This window comes from Mastigoproctus giganteus, chromosome 4 (genome assembly GCF_048544385.1).
Source record: "Mastigoproctus giganteus isolate SK-2022 chromosome 4, ASM4854438v1, whole genome shotgun sequence".
NCBI classification, from domain to species: Eukaryota; Metazoa; Arthropoda; class Arachnida; order Uropygi; family Thelyphonidae; genus Mastigoproctus; species Mastigoproctus giganteus.
In genome coordinates this window covers 127,944,327-127,970,404 of record NC_143578.1, presented here as the reverse complement: position 1 = coordinate 127,970,404, position 26,078 = coordinate 127,944,327, and the positions used below count along the sequence as shown (strand labels likewise).

Sequence of the window (26,078 nt, the reverse complement as noted above, 5' to 3'; positions counted from 1 at the left end):
GTGAACCAATTGTAAAGATGGGGGGGGGGGTACCTTGTATTTTTAACTATTTACGTGAAACTTCAGATAATTGGGGCAGCCGCTTAATCGGGCCAAAATGCAGGAGTCCTGATGTGTCCCAAATAGCCGGAATGGAATATATTAGAATAATGAAGCAGTTTAGAAAATTAGTAAAATAAATATAAAGCTATCATTACAGGCAGCAAAATTGCACATTCCTTCACATGATGCCCAATGTATAACTGATATTAAATCAAAACTAATGCCAGTAGCATGGCAAAACTGTTGAGCGAAAATAATAAATTAAACATAACAATTAATAAACAGGGAGGGAGAAGAATACGTAACAAGACTAAATATTGCAGCAGAAAATCTCCAAATAATTTAGAAATTCCAATAAAAAAAACAATTTTAAAATTTAGAGCCAATTACATAAGAATTTAACAGCGGCCCCCCTCTTAAGGTGCCAGTTCCAAATTATGTGAAATATCACGTAATATTTCATGTAATTTGGTGTCTTGCTATTTCATGACAATGCCCACAATGATGTTGTTCGGGAAAATCAGTAACGGGAGTAGTCTAAAAACCTACTCTTGGGTTAACTCACTTTTGATATTGCACTAATCTGAAGAATACCAATTAATCGCAATTCTCTGCTTCCTGCCGTGCAACCATCTTGTAATTCATCTTAGAATCTGGCCCATGATTAAAATATGATGTGGGTTTCAAAAATGACTTCAAAAATTGAAGTCATTTTTGAACACTGCCTTCAATTTCTCATCTCTCGTTCCAGCGTATACAGTAACCTCTTACAAGAGAGTCAAATGCCTTGCTAAAATCCAAATAAACTATGTTAAAATTATTCCTTATCAGCTAATGAGTCAAAATACTTCATCAGGTTAAGCATACGGCAATACCTCGTTTAGCACAGGTTTCTGTATAACACGGTTTTCAATTAAGTTTAAGTTGAAAATCTACTGTACATAGCTTACACACATACTCTACATATAAGCTGCAGTGCCAACTCCATTGTCTCACATGCACCAATAGCTCCCCTCAGGCAATCAGCAGCAACATGGAAGTGTTCAATATTTTTAATTCCATCCTGACGAGACATGATAGCTTTATAAACCTTTTATTTCCCAATTTATTTTTTATCCCTTTAAAAATACGATCAAAAATATATCTGCATTTGGCTAGAAATCACTGCCAACAACATGCATTCTGTTTGGCAGCATGTTTTGCCACATTTGGTAAATCATTTCACTGGTTTTGAATCACAAGTTCAGATAAGACTTTCGACACTGCCAATGTACGTGACTGCATTGACTCACATGCAACTTAGATGATGCAACTCTCCTTGAAACTGATGAGAAAACTGCATATGCAGAGGAGGAAAACAATTCTGAAGTGGATAAAACTGAAGTGCCACCAAAACAATTTAACAGAAAAATTGGAGAAAGTTTTTTTGGGGGGTTCACATGGACTGCGAGGCGATTAAGAATGGAGATCCGAATGTTGAATGTAGCATCAAGATACGACAAATTTTACAAGATGGGATTCGATGCTACAAATAATTGTACGCCGGGAAAAAGAAAAGATTGCTTCACTATTGAAACACCTAAATAAACAACTGCTTTTTTCATCTCTCATGATGTTACCTTTTCATTAATAAAATTTTTGCAATATTTTTTAAATTTCAAATCCTTTTAATTGGCTATGAAGTGCAAATTGTTTATAGATTTATTATAATTTGTTTGTAGACTGTTTCTCTTGTATGCATTCAATTAAAACCCATTTATAATTATACCTCAATCAGCACAGTTTCACATACCACAGAATAGTTTTGGTACCAATTATCAGTGCTATGCAGGGTATTGCTGTACATGATTTTTGCCTATCACAACCATGCTGTGTCCTTCAGAAAGGCATTCTATCTAAATGTCCCCAGATTGCATTCTTCATCACTGCCATCAAGATTTCCCCAAACAAAGTCTATAGATGGCCACGTTCTTAGAACTGGTCTTATATAGTGGAGATATTTTGGCATTGAAATCTAAAGGAATCTTTCAAAGTCCAACGATACCCTCATAATCAACCATAATCATCAACTTTCATATATCTCGGCCTCACTCGTATCTCTCCTCAATTATGAAGGGTTGAAAAAAATTAATGAAGTATGCATTAAATTCATCAGCAGGTTATCTAAGGCTATCTCCACACCCATTACACAAGGATCCAATCTGATTTATTTTCTTCTTTGTATGCACATGCACAAAAAACTCATTGTCCCCATTCTTTGCTCTCTGATCTAGAGCTTTCTCATACTCAGCCATTGCCACCCTAACCAGTTATATTCTGTTGTATTATTACAGATCTGTAGGCCTCACTACTTTTCAATCTCTTAACTTTCACATGCCATCTTTTCCTGCCCTATCAGACTGTCCAACTCTGTACTCATCCATCTTGGGCTGTATTTTCTTAATGGTATATATATATATATATATATATATATATATATATTCATGGATTCTGTGACAATTGCTTTAAATGTATTCCGTAATTCTAACATATTTACATTCCAACTGCAATATCTCCAGTTGATATGCCACGAAGCATTTTAAACTCTGTCCACGTTCCTAAAATTAAAACTTGTGCCTTTTCCTTGAACTGCAACATCTCTTTTCATCTTCTAATTAACTGCTGCATGATCACTTGCTGCCAATGATTCCGGTACTGTGAATCCTAACGTGTCATCTGACTTGCGAGTAATAATAACTTGAGTCTGATATTCTAACTAATAAGTTAGAATATCAGACTCACAAGTCAGATATTCTAGCCAAGTATTTTCTCCAATTTGCTGGTACAAATAATAATGTAACTTATTTAAAAGTTGTTCCCCATGGTGAGCCTCCATCCACTTATTCCAGTCATGAGGGATAAATTTAAATCACCCATAAAATAAAGACACTCGCACACCCACTCTATATACAATTAGGGAGTCACCATACCCACTCTATATACAACTAGGGACTGTCATCATACTACTCTTCATAATCTTCCATCTATAGGTTCTTCTCACTCACACTATACCTTTGCTTCCAACTCTTACTACACAGATATGCTGGCAAGCATAAATTTTGAATCTGCAAAAGCTCTTTTCATGCTAGTCTCTTTTGATAAGAGACATGACCCCACCTTCAATTCTCTCTTCCCCATTCTTTATATATATATAGTACATTCTGTCATCCCTATTTCTGGGTGGTACCATGTTTCCATTAGCCCTATTAGGTTAGCACTGTCTCATCCCATGAAGTTATTTGTGCTTGTTTCCCCTAGCACGAGCGTCTCAATTGTTTGAAACATTCTTACCCTTGGGACCTCTTGTCGGCTCTTCCGATATATCGGCAGCAACAAAGATCTCTTGATGTGTTCTTCAAGCACTACCTTAACCCATATCATCAGATAAATACATATCTATATACTACTAACCAGCAGTTTACCTGAACCCTTAAGGTTTCATTGATGATATTGGCAAAAATCCTCGTCACCTTTGTTCAAATAAATCCCATCCCTATGTGGGGTGAATAAAATAAATAATAAAAGGATCCTTCTACCTACAAGTAGAGGTACATGCAATAAAAAAAATTGTAATCCACAAGACTTTCGGCATAGTTCTATATTTATGCAACAAATCGTCAGATCCAATTTTTTCAATGCTTACTTTATTCCCCTATTAAACCTGACAATCTGTTGGTGACATAAAGTGCTGCTTCCAACAAACATTCCAGTTTAGCTGTCCTAAAAAAAAATAAAAAATAAAAGTTATTTACCCTGACAGTCTTCAGAACAGTATGCACTTGACAATTCTGTTCTAGGGTCCTGCTTCAGGAGACACATCACTTGACAGGTCACTAGATTCGAGGCCCACACGAGTTCTCAGTTTTATTTTTCTCTATGACAAGTGCCCATAACAGTGACTCAAATTGAACAATGAATGCACAAGGTTTTAATTGATCAGTACTTTTTACACCAGGTAGAAGGAAAAGAATCAACAGCCAGGATTGGTTTATCTACTAGACCACCTTGAGAATAGTAATAGTGGCATGTGATGCAAGAAAGCAAGCATATATGTAGCATCAGCAAAAAAAAAAAAAAAAAAAAATTCACGAAACCATTCCCTCTAAATGTTTTTCCAGTTCCTCCTTGAATTTATTTAAGCTATCAACTTCCACAATGACAGATGAAAATTTGTTCCAGCAATTAACCACACGCTGGCTAAAGGCAAATGTCAGCACATACACACTCACAGGGTAACTCAGAAATATTTTTTTGGCTGGTGCAGCATAAGCCTCAGGCTTCCTTGCACCATATGGCTAATAATAATAAAAAAGTGGAAGAATCCCATCAGAATTCAGCATGCTCAAACCATTCAAGGCCTTATACACCTCAATCAGATCACCACACAGATGCCTAGTCTCCAGCTGCTGCAATTTGCAGAACTTAAGCCTCTAATGAAAGGATCCTTTCATTTCCCCCCCCAACCAACCAATATTTTTACCCTTCTCTGTACATGCTCAAGCAAATCTACATCCTTCCTAAAATGAGGCCTCCAGACCTGTACACTGAAGGCGTGACCTGACCATTGCCTTATACATATCATAAGCTATAATACAAACAGTGAACTCATGGTTCATATCAGAAATGCCTACAGCCATTTTCTTAGATGAAGTATTGAGTGGATCTTGTAACAACTATTATTTAGTTTATATTTGGGCTTAAAAATACACTGAAACGCTGCCATCCTTCTCACTAGTGGACAAACCCACCACATGCAGGTATATACAGCTGTAATAGTCTATGTGAATGCAGATACACCGTATTCACATAGATAGTATAGTATGGCAAGGCCTCATAACGACAGTTTGATTAATGCATTTTTCAGTTGCTACGATTTGAAAAAAAAAAAAAAAAACGTAGCATTTTTTACTTAACGCAATGCAAGTCTGGTGGCAATAAAAGAAATGTTTGCCCGCTGCCTGCGGGCAAACATTTGTTTTATTTCATCAACCATCGGAAGTAGACATGTTACTTGTTTGTCTCCCTCTAATAAAGTCACGTGCAAACATATTTAAATTCCAATTTTCTACCCCTGTTAATTATGGATAAAAGAAAGTGAAAAATGTGACTGCAATTAATAAACAAAACAAAAGGTTATTACTTAACCTGAAAAACTTGAAGTTATTAAAAAACACAGAAGTGGAAAAACAAAAACCATAAGAGATCTAGGATACAGTGAGTCTACCATACAAACAATCTTGAGCTGTAAGGATGAATAGAGTTTTTCATCAACTTTTCATTTTACAATATACCAGAAACAGAACTCCAATAATGACGGAAATGGAAAGTCTATCAATTTTGATAGAAGATTGTAATTAAAAAAAAAAAAAAAAAAAGAATTCCATGGCTCATATCAGAAATGCCTACAGCCATTTTCTTGGATAGAAGATCTAAGGACAATATTGAGAGCAAAGCTATAAACATTTTTACTAAGCTCAAAACAAAATATCAAGGGGGAGACTAAAACGTTTGTTACTAGTTTGGGGTGGTTTGAATGTTTCAAAAATTGAGCAGGACTGTATAATGTTAAAGTAACATGGAAAGCTGCTAGAGTTGAAGATGTTGCAGCCAAATTCCCTACAGAATTGCAAAAAATCATTCAGGATGGCAAATATGACAATCAGCAAATACTTAATGTAGATGAAATGGGTCTATTTTGGAAACTGATGCCACCTAAAACTTATTTGGTGCAAATGAAGCATTGCAACCTGGGTATAAAAAAAGTCACAGATTGACTAATGCTTTTATTAGGAGATAATGCTGTAAGCGATTTTAAATTGAATCCTATGCTTGTGTACTATACACAAAATCCTAAGACTTTAAAAGGATACAGTCAGTCATCGAACTCTTCGTCATTTTGCATTCAAATAAAATAAATCTATCAACTACTGGGTGCCAGGCACTGGGATGAAGGGTCTGTAGTCACAAATGGAGTCAAAGCTCTCAAATAGAGAGCTTTATGGTAACTGAAAAAAAAAAAAAAAAGCGCAAAACTGAGGAACTAATGAAAACATTGTCTATTTGGTTTTGTTGATATGGGAACGAGGGCCATGCAGGCCTTCCCCAACGCTGGCTCTCTGAGTCCTCCTTGCCGGGACAACTCCAGCTTTGAAAATTGTTAAAAAACATTTCTTGTTGCAAAATTTATAAATGACCTTTATAGAATTATTAACTAACTATTTAGCACCAAAAGGAGAGTTACTTAGTACAAAGTACAATAAAAATATTTTTTTTTAATTTTAACATAAAAAGTAAATGACAGATTTTAATCGGAAGTAGAAAATAGTTTTCCCTTGATAAGCATTGAATAACACATAGCTAATGTGATTTTTAAATTTTTTGCTCCATTAGCAATGGAAATAGATGGGGGAAAGAATGGAAATTACATTTTCCTGTCTGGTGCCACCATTTGTAACTTTAAAAATATTTTAAACCTACTAGTTGAGCTCTTTCCAGCAGTGTGTAATAAGCTATAGGTTGTCAACATTTTGCCCCCACATTTCTCAAACAAATTTGTTTTCAACAACGATCAACATGGCGTTAGGCTACGGACCCTGAAAAGGAATTTTGTCCCCCCCACCGAATTTATTTTCAACGATCAATATGGCATTACGTACAAGCCCATGCAAAATGAAGTCAATAGATTTAGGGGTTCCAGAGATACAATGCTGTTACAGACGGATGGACAGACAGGCAACCGAGCAACATTATAATGGTCCTTCGTTAGACTATGGACTCTGAAAAGCATGGATGACCAAAACCCTATTTGAAGACTGGTTTACATCTTATTTCTATCCAAGAGTTGAAGCCTATTGCAAGAAAACTAATCTTACTTTTAAAGATCTGTTGCTTTTAGATAATGCACCAGGCCATCCTTTGGCATTTGATGAATTAAATGAAAAAGGTTTTTTTTTTTTTTTTACTGGCAAGTACAACTTCATTATTGCAACCCAGGGACCAAGGGACAATCTTAACTTTCAAGGATTACTGTCTCCGTAGAACATTTGCACAGGCACTTAAACTACAACAATGCAATTTTTGTACTAGAATTTTGGAAAAAATATAACATACAAGTGGCCATTAAAAACATTCATGCAATGTGGGAAGAAGTGACAGCCAGCAATATGAGAGCAATTTGGATGCATCTTTTACCCCATTGTACAAACGATTTTACTGGCTTCAAAGATGCAGTTCAAAAAGTTAATGAAGACATACCTAATATTGGTAATGACCTTGGTTTCAAAGGCTTGGATACAGCTAACGTTCAAGAATCACTAAATTCTCATTCAAACTGCTTAGTGGCAATGATCTCCTTCAAATAGAAGAACAGCATGCGTACCTAGCTGAAGGGGGGGGGGGGGAAGAGTGTGAGCCAGATGAATGTTACCACAAAGATGATAATGGGAAAAGAACTAGGCAAAATCTTTTTTGCAGAGAACCTTAAACAAAAAAGGCAATGGATGCTGATCCTTACATCAAAAGAAGCATGTTATTTCGCCAGGGCCTAAAGAAGCTTGTAATATATATATATATATATATATATATATATTTGTTTTTTGTTTTTTTTGCAAGAAAAAAACAAAGCCAAAAGACTGATAAAGAGATCAAACCAATGACAGACAGAGAGAATTCAAATATTTCCATAGCAAAGTTATTTTCTTCATTATGTATTTTGTGCATTAAACATTTTATTCTCTTTTACATGGTATACAGTTAAAAGTTATTTTTAAAATTCTTTATGGACATTTTTGAAGGTCACGGTCAAAATTAATTAATCAAAATTAAGAAAATTTATATATTTCTATTGATTATTATACTCGACTAATGCATTTCCATTTTGTGCTTTTGGGATGAATTAATCATGTTAAGCCAACCTGTAATTAGATGTCAGTATGGATAAATGCTGTAAGACTTTGATAGAGGGATGATAGTGGGCGCTCAACGTATGTATGGGTCACTATCGAGGAGGTCGTACAGAAATTGCACTATCCCTGTTCGACAGTACCAAGAGAATATACTATACTTTTCCTGGAATAACATCTCATCGTGAACAGAGCTGTGGGTGGATTAAGGTGGTGGATAAACTTGGAGTTAAGGCTCTTCTTACAAAAAACTGTAATTCACATTTCTTATAATAACTATACGAATTACATTAGTCCAAAATTACAAGATTTGAAAAATACAATAAAAACCTACTTACTTTCAATTTTGCATATCTGTCAGATTGATGTCGGGTAAACTTTTTAAGCCGCTTCTTCACAATTTTTGGCTTTATCAAAGGACGAAGAGCCATTATATGCTTAACCACTTATCTGATTTAAAAAAATAAATAAGTTTTATATATATATATATATATATAAAAATAAGATGTAATTTTATTTTAAATTATATCAATATAATGGAAGCTATAGGAGAAAAGATTTAGAAGATATATATATATATATATATACTGGAAGATGATCTGATTTATTGGAATATGCAGCAGCCTGCTGAGGGTTCTCATGGAAGTAGCAAATATATGGGCTGTTTTAGAATAAAGATGAACATTAATTGCAGGAACTGGGTAAATAAATTGATGAATTTGAAGTACAGTAATACCCCGAAGTTACGCGATAGGTGGGTCCGACGAAAATCGCGTAAGTCGAATTCGCGTAAGTCGGGGTACAACTTTGCATATAAATACATATAAATTTTGCTTAATTGGGACCAAGGACTAACAAAAACACTAGTTTAGAAGAAAAATATTAATAAAATTGCAGTTCTTTATACATATTAATACAAAATATGTATTAAAAAAAACAAATGACTTACGTAAAAAAGTTATTTCGATGTCGATGGCTTCATAAAATCTAACAAATTCGTCTGACGACACATCGCGTTCTTTTTTTCACGCAGAATTTCTTCGTAGCAAGCTAATAATTTTTTTTATTCCTTGCTTTGTAGCTATAACACGTTCTTCGTTGGAGTCTATGTTTTCTAAAATTTTTAAGCCCTTTACAATTGAGCCCTTTTCAATTTTCAACCTGTCAAGTTTGCAATTGTCATGTGCTTTTCGCCGTTGCTTCATTTAGGCCTGTAGCACGTGCAATATCACATGGTCTTTCATTTCGCTCAAAGCGTTTCACAATTTCATATTTTTTCTCTATCGACAGAGGTGGACTGGCCATAAGCCTTACCGGGGAAACCCCGGTGGGCCAGTGTGATTTTGGCCATAAACCATAGTATGAGGCCACTATAAATTTTCCCGGGTAAGAATTTTTGACCCAGTCCGCCTCTGTTTATCGATAATTGCTTTTCTTTTTCTCTCTGAATCTGCAGTGTCTTCACCAGGACGCTTCCTTTTCACACCTTTTAATTAAGTATTTTACTCATTTTTAGGGAATAAAGCACAATTACAAAACGAGGAGGCACGCTTGATACGCATAAACAAAGCTGCGCGCATGTAGCAACTGAATAAACAACACCATAAAGGCAGAGATACACTATTAACACCTCACATTTCTAGGGGTTACTACCATAAAACAATAAAAATCCAGTTGCGTTTCTGCTAGTGAAATCTGTTATAAACTGGTAGTAAACTCGATCTAATTGCATTTGCGATTATACCGATAGCTGGAATTGTGTTGGTTTTTACGTTATTATGGTGAAATGTGTTTCCCCTTCACTGATATAAAAAACATAAAAGCAACAAAGTTGAATTTTGTTCATCTTTCGCTCTCATTCTCCGCTGTCGCACCGTATATCGATAACATATGAAAAACGACCTTGAAGATAGTGGGCGGCAGCGTTGCCAAACGAAAAAAATCAAGAACCGCGTAACTCCGAGTTCGCGTAAGTCGGGGTAGCGTAAGTCGGGGTATTACTGTACTGGTTAAGTAATCAATCTGGACACTGTAGGAATATCATTAACGTGGTGTCAGACTTTGGATACAGATTTAATGGGGAATAGAATGCATACAGAAAGAACAAGAGTGGGAGAATGGCCATTCTGTTAAAACAAAATCTAAGGGAATACATTCAGTTGATAGAGATGGCCAGTGCAATGTTGATTCGGTTTGGCATGGCATAAGTACTGGAAAAACAAAAATAAGTGTGTTAATGACTTAATGACTTATGCACACAATTAACAACTATACAGGGAAGCATAAAGGCCAGTAAATCATAATGCCTTATAACAAGGGATTTAACTTCCAGTGGACTGAACTTGGGGGTTAGGGATTAGACAGTAGCAGGACTTGTGGTTTTAGTGGATGAATATTTTTAAACTGGTATGTTAGAGAAGAAATGAGAGAAATCAATACTCCTCGACCTAATTATCAGCAGAAAAGGAAAACTAGTAGGTGACAGTGATCACTATATTGATTGGGGATTTACTGTAATTACATATTACAGTAAGTAAGATGTAATTACAATCCAGGATAAAGGGAAGCATATTTGCTTTCATAAAAGTGATTATGGTATTTTTATTTAAATTCTGTACAGTGGGCCAGCTGATGTTACCAACAGCAAATCCTAGATGGGGAAACCTTCAAGAAAGTAATTACAGAAGCTACTAGGCTATTATCTCAACTAAAAAGTAAGTCAGCTCTCTAACAGCATACTGAATAATTCTGTGATAACTTTAAGTGGAATGGATGGAATATATCCAATTATATTGAGGAATAAAAGGAGGTAAGCAAACCCTAAGCCATAATGAGAGCTTCTTAGGATTCTTGAGAAGTCCTTGTGGAAGAGAAGAGTATTCCCAAATCAATAAAGGAGGAATCAAATGGTGATTTGAATAATTACAGACCTGGCAGCTTAAATTGTATTCTGAGGAACATAATGGAGTTGCTGGCCAAAAAAGTATACAACCACCTAAACAGGAGTACAGTTATACTGCAGTCAGAGCATAGATTTGTTAAGAGGATTCTTAGAATGAGATTCCACTAATAACATGGCTCCCATTTTTTGTCACTTGAAGTGTTTTTTAGTTTCAGAACATCAACATTTTGGATTTCTTGTGAACACGTAGCAATATTTTCAGTTTAACACAAATCCACGATACATCATCCTTTGATTTCCAGAAGAACAATAATAAACTTGTAACTTTACTTGAATCGCTGAGACACGTTTGAAAAATGGACTTAAATTTCTTGAAACAGAAAAGATAAATTCCCTTTCAATTTTACTGTCCAATGCCTTATTGAAACTGTTAAAAAGAAACAGATGCAATGAAAGAGTCAACCCTTTATACAATTTTTTAAAATATGAAAGAATGAAAGTAACAAGTAAAATGTGCAAAAGTTTGTTCACTAATGTCTACTTAGTTAGTATTAGTAATGGCCGCATGGTGCAAGAAAGCTTTTGGCTTATGCTGCACCAGTCAAAAAAAAAAAAAAACCCAAATAAAACAATGATAAAAAAAAATAATAAATAATAATAATTAATTTAAAAAAAAAACGGAAATTAAACCTATCATCCTATGCACTTCACTCATGCGAAGGTACTATCCAGATGACCTTTGAATTTCCCCAAACTGTCAGCCTCCACCACCTATGTAGGCAACTTATTCCAATAATTTATATCTCGCTGGCTAAAATAAAACTTCCTGCAGTCCTTAACTTGAATTTATGTCCCCTAGTTCTAGCATCATTTATAATCTTGAAAATTTTGTCCTCATTCATTTTACTGATGCCTCTCAGAGCCTTAAACACCTCAATCAAATCTCCTCTAAGATGTCTAGTTTCCAAACTCAGCAAAAACCACATATTCGAAGTCTTTCTTCATAAGGACGCCCTTTTGCCGATCTCACAAGGAGAGTTACCCATCTTTCCACCATTTCAAGAAGCTCGATGTTTGTTATTTGGTTTTTAGGAGCATTAGCAACTAAGGTCATATTGCTCCGGAGATATGTGGTGGTCATTCCCTGACCTTTCCACATCCTCCGTATTTGATGGGCATGGGCTCGAACCCTGGTATAATCAAGAAGCGTGTGCTACGCACTGCTGCTCCTGCCCACCTGGCTACGGAAGCACCTAAGAAGCTCTGTCTTTCTTTAGGTGTGGTCTCCATACTTGAACACAGTATTCCAAGTGTGGTCTAACAAAAGCCTTATATAATGGGATTATCACGTCCCTATCTCTACTTGCAAAAGTTTGATAGGACACCATGGGCCTTCCTTGAAACCTGTTTACAATGCTCAGAGAATTTCATGTCTGACCGTATTGTAACACCCAAGTCCCTTTCCTCCAGTACTGGGTTTAGTTGAACTCCACCAAGTGAATAAGTTATTTTGGGATTACTGTTTCCCAGGTGTAATACCTTACACTTTGTTGGATGAAAGCATAGCTGCCATTTTTCTGACCATTCCTGAAGTCTATCTGGGTCTCTCTCTGAAGAAGCTCAGCTTGACAGTGATCATTAACTACTCTACCAATTTTAACATCATCTGCAAATTTAGACATCACGCCCTCTATCCCTTCATCGATGTTGTTTATGAAAATTAAAAACAACAGTGGTCCTAATACTGATCCTTGGGGAACACCACTCCTTTCATCAACCCAATCTGAGGAATAGCCATTTATCACAACCCTCTGCCTCCTGCCTTGAAGCCATCCTGCTATCCATCTAAGGATTTTCCCAGTAATTCCAACCTGTTCCAGTTTATAAAGCAACCACTCACGTGGGACTGAGTCAAAAGCTTTGCTGAAATCTAAATAAACAATGAAATTATTCACTAAATCCAGCTGGTGAGTGACCCTTTCAAAATAGCGAACCAGATTTGTTAAACATGATTCCCTTTACAAAACCATGCTGAGTATCCTTGAAAATTTCAATTCGATCCAAATGATCCTGAATTCCACGCTTGTTCATTACCTCCATGATTTTCCCAACCGATAATTTCCCACTTCACTCTTAGAGCCACCCTTATTGTATGGAAGATACATTGGCACTTTTCCAATCCAAGGGAATCTCCCCAGAGTATAGTGATGCTCCCATAATTAGCCTCAATGGTTCAATGCACTCACTTGCCACCTCCCTTAGGATTATAGGGTATATTCCATCAACTCCAGGAGCCTTCCTGACCTGTAGGCTTGAAAGTTTTTTCATTAAATAATCTTGCGAAATTTCAATATCATTAATTACATATTTTTTAACTTCGCTCCCACAATTTCCCATTGCCACAAAAGGTTTATTTGTAAATATCGATGCAAAATAACTGTTGAGTTAATCTGCAACGACAGCTGGTGTATTTAATACTATCCCCTTTCCCTTACGTAAAGGTCCGATCTGGTTTGTCCTGCTCTTCTTGGCATTTATATATGTGAAGAATTCCTTATCCCCCCTCTCTTTGCTCTGTTTGCTAGTGATTTCTCGTAAACTGCCTTTGCCTGTCAAACCTTTTCTGTGGCTCTATTACAGATCATCTTGTAGCTGTTATAGGCTTCAGTACTTCTTATTGCTCTAACTTTTCCATGCTACCCTTTTCTGCTCAAGTAATGTGGCAACTTCACTATTCATCCAACTTGGAACCCTCCTCATGGAGTATTTTTTTTAATGGTAAATACATTCAAGGCATCTGGGATTAATGTTTTAAAAGCATACCACAGTTCAATTGTATTCATTCTCTCTGCAATATCTACCCAGTTAATAGAGGCCATGTAGTACCTTAAGGCATCGTGATTTCCTTTTCTGAAATTAAAACCCATTCCTTTGCCTTTTACTACTGTTACCTCTCTCATCATCATCCACCTTAAACTCCTTGATCACTTCCTGCTACTGGTTCCTCTACTGTCAGCCCTGTTATATCATCTGATTCATGGATGATGATGAGGTCTAGGATATTCTTTTCTCTAGTACTTTCCCTGACATGTTGATACAAATAACATGTCATCTAGTTGATTTAAATTTTGTTCCCAGAGTTTCCTTCCCATTTACTCCAATCAATTAGAGGAAAATTGAAATCGTCAATAAGACATTGACGCTTACTTGCCCAGTCCATCTGCATGTAGAGGCTTTCGTCATAATCTTCACAATCACCTGGTCTGTAGGTTACTCCTACTCGCATTACACCTTTGTTTCCATCTATCTCACACCATACAGATTCTATACTAGCATGTGAAACGTCTGAATCCGTGAAAGCTATCGTCGCACTCAGGCTACTTTGATAAGAAGCATTACCCAACACCCCTTCTATCTTCCCTATCCTTCCTAAATACGTTATACAAGCTTTGCTGAAACTTATCATCCCGAATTTCCAGGTGGCACCACGTCTCCGGAAGCCCTATTATGTCTGGGTTACTTGTTTTAACCAGCAGTTCGAATTCACTCATTTTATTGACGACACTTCTAACATTACTATATAAACAATTAAGACTTACTGTTCTTGTATATTTAACTACCCTAACACAACCCTTTAAGTTTTTTTAGGCTCTCTTCCCTGGCATTAGCTACCCGCTCACTTGAAACGATTCTGCCCCCAGAACATCTAGATAATGTCCAGTTGGGACAACAGATAAGAACTCTTGAGGTATGTGCAAGAGTTACTTTGACCAATATTATCAGATAAACGCGTGTCAGTATTACCCACATCACCCCTAACTAGCAGTTTCTCCGAACCTTTAAGGTATCCTCAGTAATACTGGCAAAAACTTTTGCATCACCTTTGTTTAAGTGTACCCTCTACAAAACAAATTCGTTCTACCTACAAGTGTGGGCCATGCTGATAAAAATTTCCCCCCTAAACTCTTGCAGAGTCCTTCCAAGTCTTGAGTTAATCCACAAGGCTTTTAACATATAATCCCTCCTATCGTGTCTGGGCAGAATTGCAGACACAGACATTGTGGCCTAGCTCGCGGCATTTGCTCAGCATGGTTTTGTATTTTACCAACAAATCGTCAGATCGTGTAAGTTTAATATCATTAGTCCCCACATGAATAATAATATTCTCTTTACCCCCTTAAAATCTGACAATCTGTTGGTGACATCATTAATAGTTGCTCCCGGCAGACATACCCTGGTTCTACTCCACCTATCCTTATTACAAAAAATATTCCCTATTTCCCTGACAATGGAGTCTCCTAATAAAACAAAGTCCTTTTTAACCAGAGTAGTTTGCACTTGGTTTTTCTGTTTTGAGGTCCGAATTGGGTGTGCATCACTTGGTAGATTGCTGGAGCCTTGAGTCCCTGACGAGCTCCCAGATGCATTATTCTCGAGGGCACGCACCCGTTTTTTTCAGTGACTCAAATTGTTCCATCAGTGCACCAAATTGTAATTTAAGATTGGTGCACGCCTTACATTGACCACAAAGAAAAGAATCCCCAGGTGAGCTATGATTAGTCACCAGGTCGACCCTGGAAAACATTCCACAGGTTCCACAACAGATTAAATCATGACTCACCCGTAAAGTGCCATCGGCTATTTCTGTGCGAGTCACGATACCCTGTGACGTGTTTAAAGCAGATCTCATAACTACCATTATAAAATTAGCTAAATATCAATGAAAATTAGTTTAAAAAATTATATCTATAATATTATAAAAATCAAACTGTTACAGAAAAACCTATAACAAAATAATCCAACAATATCTAAATAAATAAAATATTTAAAAGCACTAATCAACAGTAATCCAATCCACTTAACTGAGAAGCCCTGACAAAGTGCATCCGCTCACCTCGAATGCCAACACTCGAAGTCTGTTGAAGTAGTTGAAAGAACAGAGTTCATGTTTTATGCATTATTTTCCCCCCTGAATTTGACAGTTTAATTTCAAAACACAAACTTAACAGTTAATACAACCACATGGAAAAGCAGATTGTGACAAGAGGCATGTGTTTATAATATTTATATAGATTCAACAACATGAATTAGTTTTTTTAATTAAAGTAGAACCCAGATAAGAAATTCCAGCATAAGTTTTCCTCTTTACTAGGTTTGGAAGTCCCAATTTCAACTCTATATGTTGTAAAGTATTATTTTCCCAGGTAAAAAGTTTGTGATAAAGAATACACAATATTATTATAATGACGTTTTCCCACTTCATGTTTTTTTATATTTAGAAATTATTTATTTTTAATATTAAAGAATATAAACATTTGGTAATCTAACAAGTTAGTGACAAGCATCATTTTAGTTCATAGTAGACCACCAAATTAGGTGAAATGGCATAGTTTTTGATATTCATGTATCTCATGTTGTGCATGCCTTCACAACGAGTTGCTCTGATATTGCACTACCTCCAATAAGCAATACTTTGCCAGTGGTGAAGACTAATGTTACTTATTCTCGAGAATCCATACGACCACCTGCTGGCTAAAGGCAAATTTCCACACATTTATTCATTAACTGTCTTTCCTCAATTTCAATTGATAGCCCCGTAAAGTTGGTAATCTGAGCAAGAGGAAGAATCCCATCAGAATTGAGCCTGCTCAACTGTTGCCCCTGTTAGATAATGCTTTATCACTACATAATCAGTGCTCTAATCTGTTGTGCTAAGTGGGCCAAGGAGTAAAGGTCACGGAACCTTTGTTACTATTAGTAGTAACATAGTGGTGGTGCTTTTGTTCGTGTTATTTGTACTGTTGTGAATGTTATAAACACAATATAACTTGTGTTTGTAATATTTCATCTCTTAAAAGTGCTTTGAAATTTTTAATAATGCTTGGAAAATGTGTTCCTGTGTGGAAATTATAAGTGGTCCTAAAATACACGTTTTTAGCTTTCCGTTGAAGGACACTGTTTTAACAAATGGTTGAAAGCTATACCAAGGAAAGTTTGTGCCATATGAACATTCAAATGGGAAGTTCACTAAAATAAGTCTGTGGTACATTAATAGTTACCATTTATAATAAAAATAATCTTAAATAGTAGTACACTTACTTACTTTAACAGTAATGAAATGATAGTACATTTATCTAACACACAATTAGCTATCATAAGGAAATGAAACAGATATATTCTTGTCAGAACTTCAGCTTTTGTTTCATTTATATAAAATATTCATTTCGTATATTGGATACACTGAAGAAGTGCATGCTTGTTTAAGAAATCAAAAAAATCATTTCTACGATATGTAATGTTAATTTTATTTATTGAAACTTTTAGTCTGGATAAATACACTAAGTGTAATTAAAAATAACCTTTGATAAACTATAGGCCAGTGTATGCAGACTAGGGTATCCTTAGTTGTAAAAGCTAATAACAGTCATCTATGAGATGATAATAACAAGTGAAGTGAAATTCGGAAGAGAGCATAACATTGTTTATATATTTCATATTGTTATAGGTATGAGATGCATTTCAATCCATCCCAAATAGTTAGACAAACATCTAAATTTGATGGAAAAAAATAAGAGAATCACTGTAATTTCAAGTATCCAAAATTAATTTCCAAGCTATTTGTCATCACAGGCATTTATAAGTGACAGTCCTGAAAAGAAGTGAATATTAGAAGAAAAAACTGAGAAGGCTCTGGAAAATAATATTACAAGTAATTATGATTATGAAAAATTAAGAATTTCATACGGTCCCACAATCAGCAGAGTGCCTGAATAGCCATACAGTACCTGAATGCTGGCAAGTTATTTCAAAAAATAACTGTATTGTATTTTTATAATTAATATTTCAGCCAGCACCTTCCATTGCCTATTCAGTTGTGATTAGTGAAGATTTGATGTTGTTGGTATTTGCACAGAGTGCTGAAATTGATAATTTAAGCAAGTCAAAGTTAGTGGAACTTCCTATGAATTTGAATAGTTTCAATCAGATTACTGACATCTTAGAACAGATACCAGTAATTGCCAACAGCATCGATGTTAATAATATTTATTTTGTTTTAAATGCTGCTTGTAGTAGTTTACTATATTCAATTGCAGGAGACAATAGTGAGAAAGCATCAGTGTTTAAATTCATATGAACAATTACATTTATTCGAATGTGAAAAGAATGCATACGGGTGTTTCACCGAAGTATTAATATTTTCATCTTTGATATCTCTACATGCCTATAAATTTCTGCAGCATTCTGCATTCCTAAGTCTCCCTCACTATAAAGATGCCTTCATATTTTCAGAATGTTAAGATTAAAAAATTTTCACTTAAGTATTAAAACTAATTTTTAATTTGTAAGCTCTGCCCTTCTCTAAACGCAAAAATTCCAGATGACCAGCAAGAGAATCATTTTCTGATGTATACTAAACAGAAATTGGCCTTATTTAAATTCTCCAGAATGCAAAATTAGTTTAATGATCAATGTAACTCATCTGAAACCATATATTGATTACTGATTGATTTTCTTTGAATGATGTTTACAAAAATGGTAATTTTGGAGAAATAATTTTAAATATGCTAATTAATACCATTATCAATATTTTGCTCAACAATTTTTGTAAAAAAAAAATTGTAATAAAAGCAATACAAACTTATACTTCAAACATTGAAAAATAATTTCTGTTCAACTACAGTAATCAAATTATTAGATTTAATTGACTGAATAAAAAGGTAACGCCTTGTTTATTTCTAAAAAATTAGATTTAATGAATAAATACACGCACTGGTTGGATTACAAATAAAACATTCAAAATGAAATAAAATAGTTGACTATAAAGATGCCTTCATTTTTTCAGAATGTTAAGATTTAAAAAAAATTATCACTTAAGTATTAAAACTAAATTTTATTTATTTCATTTATTTTTTCGTATTGTCACATAAATTATGTGTATCTTTTCATTATTATTTGTGTAGTTTCATACCATTAGGTAATTTTCTCTTCTAAGAAGTTCTAAACTTTCAGTTCCTTGGAAAACTTAGCCGGATTCTACTGTACATTATTTATTGCACAGTACATGCACATCAATAAAAGATTGAAACAACACAATTGCATATTATTTCCATTATTATTTTTTGCGTGATTTTCTTAGATTTAGTATTGCAAATATCGTGCAAAAAAGAGATGGGCAAAATTAATAATATGCATGAAGTTTGAATGCTGTAAAATGGCTAGAATTTTCTAACGTGATCCCACTTATGTTGCAATGAGATTCTTTGGACCCTGAGCACTGTCCTATATAACGGGTTTAACTAGTATTATGATGCAGTAACAAATGGAAACTGGATGCACAAAAAAATAAATTCATATCATATACTTAGATTTCAGGAAAGATTTTAATACTGTTGCATATAAGACTGCTATACAAATTGGAGCAGTTTGGTATTAAGGACAAAGTTCCTGCTATGGATAAAGATATAGAGCGGGAGAAGACAGTGAGTACTAATGGACACCTCTTCATGGACTGATGTTATTAGTGGAGTTACCTATGGTTCAGTGCTAGGGTCATTGCTATTTTTTATATTTATTAATAATATTGGTGAAGGTATACGTCTAATGCAACTTTAATGTCTAAGTTAGCAGATGATACAAAGGTTAGCAGGAACTTAAGAACTGATAAATGGCAATTAAAGTTTAACACTGACAAATGCAAAGTAATACATATGAATAGCAGTAATCCCAGAATAACATACCAACTGTGTGACACCAAAATCAGAATTGGGAGAACAAAAAAGTTATCTCGGCATAATTCTGCAGTCAGACATTAACATCTGAGTAGTGCAGCATGACTGCCAGGACTGCTTATGGCATTTGTCAATGATATATAGGAATTTTATTTTGCTAGCAGGGATAAAGAGGTGATTATTCCATTATACAAGGCAATGGTCAGGCCACATGAGTGCTGTATACAGGTCTAGAGGCTTCATTTTAGGAAGGATGTATGGCTACTAGAAAGAAGCAACAAGGTTGGCAAGTGCGACAAAGAGTTGCTCTTACCAAGAAAGGGCCTTAGTACTACAAACTGGAACATCTGCAAACTAGGCAGATATTCCAATTTTAGGCACCTGCGAGGTGATGAGTGAGATGCTTAAGGCTTTGAATGGAGTAATCTATATCTGGAAGTTTGTCTTCAGCCAACGGGTAGTTGACTGTTGGAACAACTTTCAACTGTCATTGTGGAAGTGGGTAGTTTGAATAAATTAAATATTAAACTAGACAAACTATTGGATGGGATGGACAGGTGATTATAGTAAGTTTTCCTCTGGCTGATGCCATATAAACTTGCTTTCTTGTATCATTTGTGGTAGATGACTCATCAACCGATGCAATATTACCACACTTTGCTTATTGGAGGCTTGAAGTGGTGGAACCCAGGTTTAGTCTCCAGAGCCTTTCTGGTCAACCCTTCCCCACTCTTCCATCATGCATTATGACTGATAACTTTTGAGGTAATGATGAACATCATGGCGAGATCCAATCTTCCTTACATTTTGAGGGTACAGCTCTAAAATGGTGTTCACAGGCTGGCCGCTAGATAGTACATCAGACCGGACCGAACCTATTGGTAACTCTTTAGGAGGCTTCCGGATCAGCTTGTGTATAATCGTGCTGCCTCTACTCTGCCAGATAGTGACTGGAGGTAGTCCGAGTAGTGTGTGTGTGTGCAGGGGACATTGTCGAGGCCACATTATGTCAAGGATCTGGGTATATTTTTACTATGTTACAGCATATCCAAAAATTTTACTACTTCATACAGCATGTCCCCCTCCACTTTTTCTTACTATTGAATACATCATGAATTGTCAAACTAATAGAGTTTGCTTATCTGCAAAAAGATCTAAACCTCCCAAACACTTCCTAGTTCATTTCGCAAATATGTGGTCTCAATTCTAATCTCAACAATGTCCATTTCCACTTGCAGTCTGCCAAACCCCATGTAATTTTTCTGACAGAATCTCAGTTATCGGTTGAATCAACTACTGCTCATCTCAGTTGCCCAAATTATTTGCTGTATGATTCCTTTCGCCTCAAAGGTTGTAACACTTGTGTATATGTCCATTCCAATATTCCCTGTCAGTGACTTGGTAATTTGGAATCTTCTCTCTTCGATCTTCTCTGGATTAAAATCTCTCTACCTCATTGTGTCAAATTCGTCTGTTGTCTCTACTGTTCTCCCAACTCTGCTAATCACTTGGAGCTCTGACTTTCTCTCTTTGCAACACACTTTCTCCAGTCCAACTAACAGTGAGGTAATTTTCCTTGGTGATTTTAAGTTCACAACTCCAGCTGGCTTCCATTTTCCAGTCACACCGACACAGTCAGTCGAGATGCTGAGACTTTTGCAATTACTAATGATTTCGCATAGATTGTTCATTTACCCACAAGAATACTGGACAACCCTAACCATACAGCGTTTTTTTCCTCTCTCATAAACAACCCTTGTAAGTAGGGATTGTTTTCGGGATCGTGGTTGATTATTGCTGCGGGATTTCCCGGTCTGAATTACTAACTTTAATAATCAATACTAACAGTCTTACACACACATTATATATATATATATATATATATATATATATATATATATATATATATATATATATGCAATCATCGTGCGTTGGCAAGATAAATAGTTTCTTCATAATTTGAGATATCGTCAGCAATAAGATGTGTATTTTAATTTAGAAAAATATTTATTTTGATACATTACATTTGCAATATATATATATGTATATAAAGCAGAAAGCAAAAGGCCAGCACTTTCTTACATATCTCTGTAATGTAATCGTCGTCATTTGTAGAGTCTCGACTCTTTTTGATTATACATGTCATTTGTCCTAGAAATATCCTCTTGCAGTTAAGCTGCTTTATATATATTTTATTGTTTTAATATTTTGTGATGATGGAGAGATCAAAAACATTCGTTTGGCAGTACTTCATTAAATGTAATAATAATGAAGAAGAAAAGTGTAGTCATTGTGGTGCAATACTGAAATGTAGAGGTTTTTCTACAAGTGGCTTGCTTCGGCATTTAAAAACTAAACATTCTATTGAGAAGCCTACGTCGGCAAATGATTGTAACCTCAAACGTTCTGCAGGGGATGAATCTGTAGAAAGCTCTTCGAAATGTTTAAAAAGTGTTCATTCTCAGCTAACATTTAGTTTTTTAAAGAAAGACACAAAAGAAGAAATCATTGCAAAGCTTGTAGATGTAGATGGATTTCCTATCAGTGCCATATGTAAAAGTGAATTTATTCAGCAAACATTCAGTGAAAAAGGTTTGCTTCTTCCTGAAAATCCCAATCATGTTATGCAATTAGTGTATAAACAGTATAATGTTATAAAAGAAAATATAATAAAAGAAATTGAACAATCATTAAAAAATGGTAAGAGTTAAAAATGGCCTTTCTCTAGACAAATATCCGTCGCTTAAAAACGAACTATTTAAATATCAATGTTCATCAAGATAAAGATAAATTTTGGAATCTAGGAATGATTGCTATTAATGGTAGAATAAACACCGAAGAAATGGTTGAAGAAGTAAAACAGAAGTTATTGGAGTTTAAATTATCAATAGAGCATCATATAGTTGCGTGCATAACGGATGGGGCGAGTGTTACGGTGAAATTCGGACAGTTGATAGATTGAACATCAGCTTTGCTATGCCCACGGTATACACCTTGCAATATGCGACGTTCTATACAAGAGACGGAATGATTTGGAAGGTGTAATTGAGGTAGAAACAACTGAAGACAGCGAGGAAGATTTAGAAGAGGATGAAACGGAAAATTAGGATTCAAATCTAAGTTTCGAAAGCAATCCTGATAAGGAACAAAAATGTGACTTCAAAGATGACCTCCAGTGCATTAAACATAGCTAATATCATTAATAATGTTAGAACAATTGTGCGAATGGTTCTAAAGTCTCCCTTGAAAAATGATACTCTTCAGGATTATGTTAAATCTTCATTCAAGCAAGAAAATTTAAGTCTAGTACTCGATTCTAAAACTAGATGGAACAGTTTGGTAGCCATGTTAGAACAATTCTTACAGTTAAATTCACAAATTGAAAAAAAAAAAAAAAAAAAAAGATTGACTATAACATAAAAAATCCAATATGTGAAGCAGAGTATACAGCTCTTAATGACCTTGTGCGTGCATTGAAACCCATCGAAATCTGATCGCAAAACTGTTGCAGTCATGATGCAAAACTTCTTTACAGAGGGAGTTTTTTTCTTTTATCATACAACTTTCTGAGCAAAATTCTATCTTTTCGAGAAAAGTTCAGGAAGCACTAATTTCAAGGATAAATGAGAAGACAAAAAGCTTTGGTTGGATTACTGAAGTATATAAAAACTGGAAACATATTATAAAAGAAATAGAAAAATAGCAGAAACCAAGTTGCAACCATTTCCAAGCAAGTCAGCCTTGTTGGTTACAGCAAAATGAATAATAATTCGTCTTGGGTTTTCCTCTTCTGAATCATCACATTCGGACTCCGAGAAAGTGTGAGAGTGAGAGGGAAAGACAGCAGACGCTTTGTGAGAAATTGGTGCATCAAATCAAAAAACAAACTGAATGTGTTTCGAAAGACCCTCAACATGAAGCTGAAGGTCAATCACTTGCAAAGAATATATCCAAGGAGTTCGAAATCTTTGAGGCAACTTGTGAAAAAACAAATGTATTAAAATTAATGGACCCTCTCGAATCCATACCATCAACAAGTGTAGAAGCTGAAAGGTCCTTTTCGGCTGCAGGACTATTTATAACCAAAATTAGAACTAGACTCGGCGATAAGTGTAAATTGCCTGTGTTTCTTAACGTTCATATTACATGTCAATTGCCAAATCAGTTTCAAAATAAACTAGAGTTAAATTTTTGTTTCACAATGTAGTCACTAGTCTGTCAAGGATTAAAAAGAACATGTTAAGTTTCTGAAAAGTTTTGAATTTGTTTCAATTTGTAGTTATTTATATACACACACAGTAAACCCCTGCTATTCGTGGGGGTTACATTCCTGAGAAATTCTGCAAATACTGAGTTATGGCTCCCACAGTAATAAAAGGGTTCGATTCCAAAGCATGAAATATAGTACATAAGAAAAACTAGTCTAAAATTTTTTGTCTATGTATGTATTTTATGTACCTTCATAATATGAATATGTACATAGTGAAATGCAAGCATATGGCATCGAAATGAAAATAAGAAACAATTTAATATTAAATGTAATATTTATTAGAAATTTCAAAACAAATCTTTCACACCAGTGCCTTTGCTAGCTAAAAAACTTATCCTGCCAGAGCTATCAGCAGTTTCGCTAAAGTGTTGATAAAGGAGTTTTGCCTTTTCACAAATGATGAGTGAACTTAATGGAATTTTATTTTGAGTCCGGTCTTCTATCCACAGATTTAAAGCTTTTTCCGTTTTTTCTTAATTCATTTTCTGCCATAAAAAAAAAAAAAAAAAAAAAAAAAATGGGCGTGGCTAAAATTATCTTTCCCGGTCAAAACAGCGCTCAGTGTGTGGGGGGAGAGGGGTGACAAAATCACGGCGTGGATGTTTCTCACTAAACCTTGTTCGGTGTGTGTGTTATGCGCTTGTCATGGAAGGTTTCGTCGTTTGCTTTTAATTTATACGCTTATAAATTGAATAAATTTATCAATTTATAAATTGACATGCTTACAAAAGTGATAAATCTACCATTTTGCAGTGTAAAACACTTTTTCGAGTGTGTTAACAGACGAAAGTGACTATTGTGGACAAGTTCTTTCTAACACGTACAAAAATATGGCTACGAATAACGAGGGAAATGGGAAAAGATAAAAGAAGGTGATGACATTAGCGAATAAAATTGAGTTATTAGACAATTTCTAATGGTGAAAGTGTCTCCTCAGTGGCAAAACATTATAAAATCAATGAGTCAACGATACAATCAATCAAAAAAATCGAAAGAAAAAATCCGCCGTAGTGTCATTTTTCTTCCAACTCGTGTATTAATGATCTTGGTAAAACACCTCCCACCATTCCCAACACGCTCCATTCAATGCACCTCCTGTGGTCTTCCATGAAAAGGATGTCAGAAGGATTTTGACGAATCAAAGGCTTGTCAAATTTTGACGAAGGTTTTGACGAATCAAAACCTGTGCTCCTGAACTTACTTCTGTTCTTTGCCTCCTTTTTTCACTCGGTGGAAATTTGCTCATTTCCAGCCAGTTCCTAAAAAGAGGATGACAAGTCACTCCCATTCCAATTACTTTTCTTGCTAAAGTAATGGAGAAATCAGTTAACTGCCAACTCTTAAACTACCTAGAAACCTTCTGTCTGATCAATGATCGCCAGTACGGATTCCGCCAGTGTCGATCCACTGGTGATATTCTGGCTTATGCTACCGATTTATGGACAAATTCAATAGAAAAGTTCGGTGAAACAAGCAGTTGCTCTTGACATCTCAAAGGCTTTCGATTGTTTTGCATAAAGGTCTTCTAAACAAGCTTCCATCTTATGGTTTGCCAACTGTTTTTTTGTAACTGGTTATCCAGTTTTCTCTCTTATTGCTCACTGAGGGTGATGGTAGATGTCTGTCTTCTAACTTCTCCTCTAATGCTGGTGTCCCCCAAGGTTCAGTTCTTCCTTCCACTATTTTCATCTTGGATATTAATGACCTTCCATTGACTGGAAATCCTATCCATAGTTTTGTGGATGATAGCACATTGCATGCCACTTTCCATTTTGAGAAACCTTGCTCTGCTCAATCAGCTTCATGGATATCTGCTACCAATTCCTTAAATGCTGATCTCCAGGTAATTCTCCAGTGGGGCAAGAAACCTTAGTTGATTTCAATCCTTCTAAAACTCAGTCTTTCTTATATTTCGCAAAAAGAATTCTTCTCCTATGCTTATCTTTGGCGACACTCCGATTTCTAGGCTAAATGATATCTCTCTTTTGGGGATTACACTAACTTCTAATCTCTCTTGGCAACAAGCACATTACAAATATTGCTTCCTCTGCATCTAAAAAATTTGGTTTTCTCTTTCACTCTCGGCATTACTTTTCTTCCAAACAGCTGTTCTCTTTACAAATCGCAAATCCGCCCTACCTTTAATATTGTTCCCACATCTGGGGCAGTGACCCCAAAAGCTCTCTCAGGCTTCT

The 26,078-nt window shown here is 35.4% G+C and overlaps 1 protein-coding gene across 1 annotated transcript in view; it reads right to left on the bottom strand.

Moving 5' to 3' along the window:
• RpL32 (Ribosomal protein L32) overlaps window positions 1-26,078 on the bottom strand; it is a 92,281-nt gene that overhangs the window by 30,032 nt on the left and 36,171 nt on the right. Inside the window, exon 2 of the mRNA XM_090371784.1 lies at window positions 8,321-8,432. Coding sequence (XP_090227910.1) covers window positions 8,321-8,413 — 93 coding nt within the window. The 5' untranslated portion in view covers window positions 8,414-8,432. The remainder of the gene's footprint in view (window positions 1-8,320; window positions 8,433-26,078) is intronic.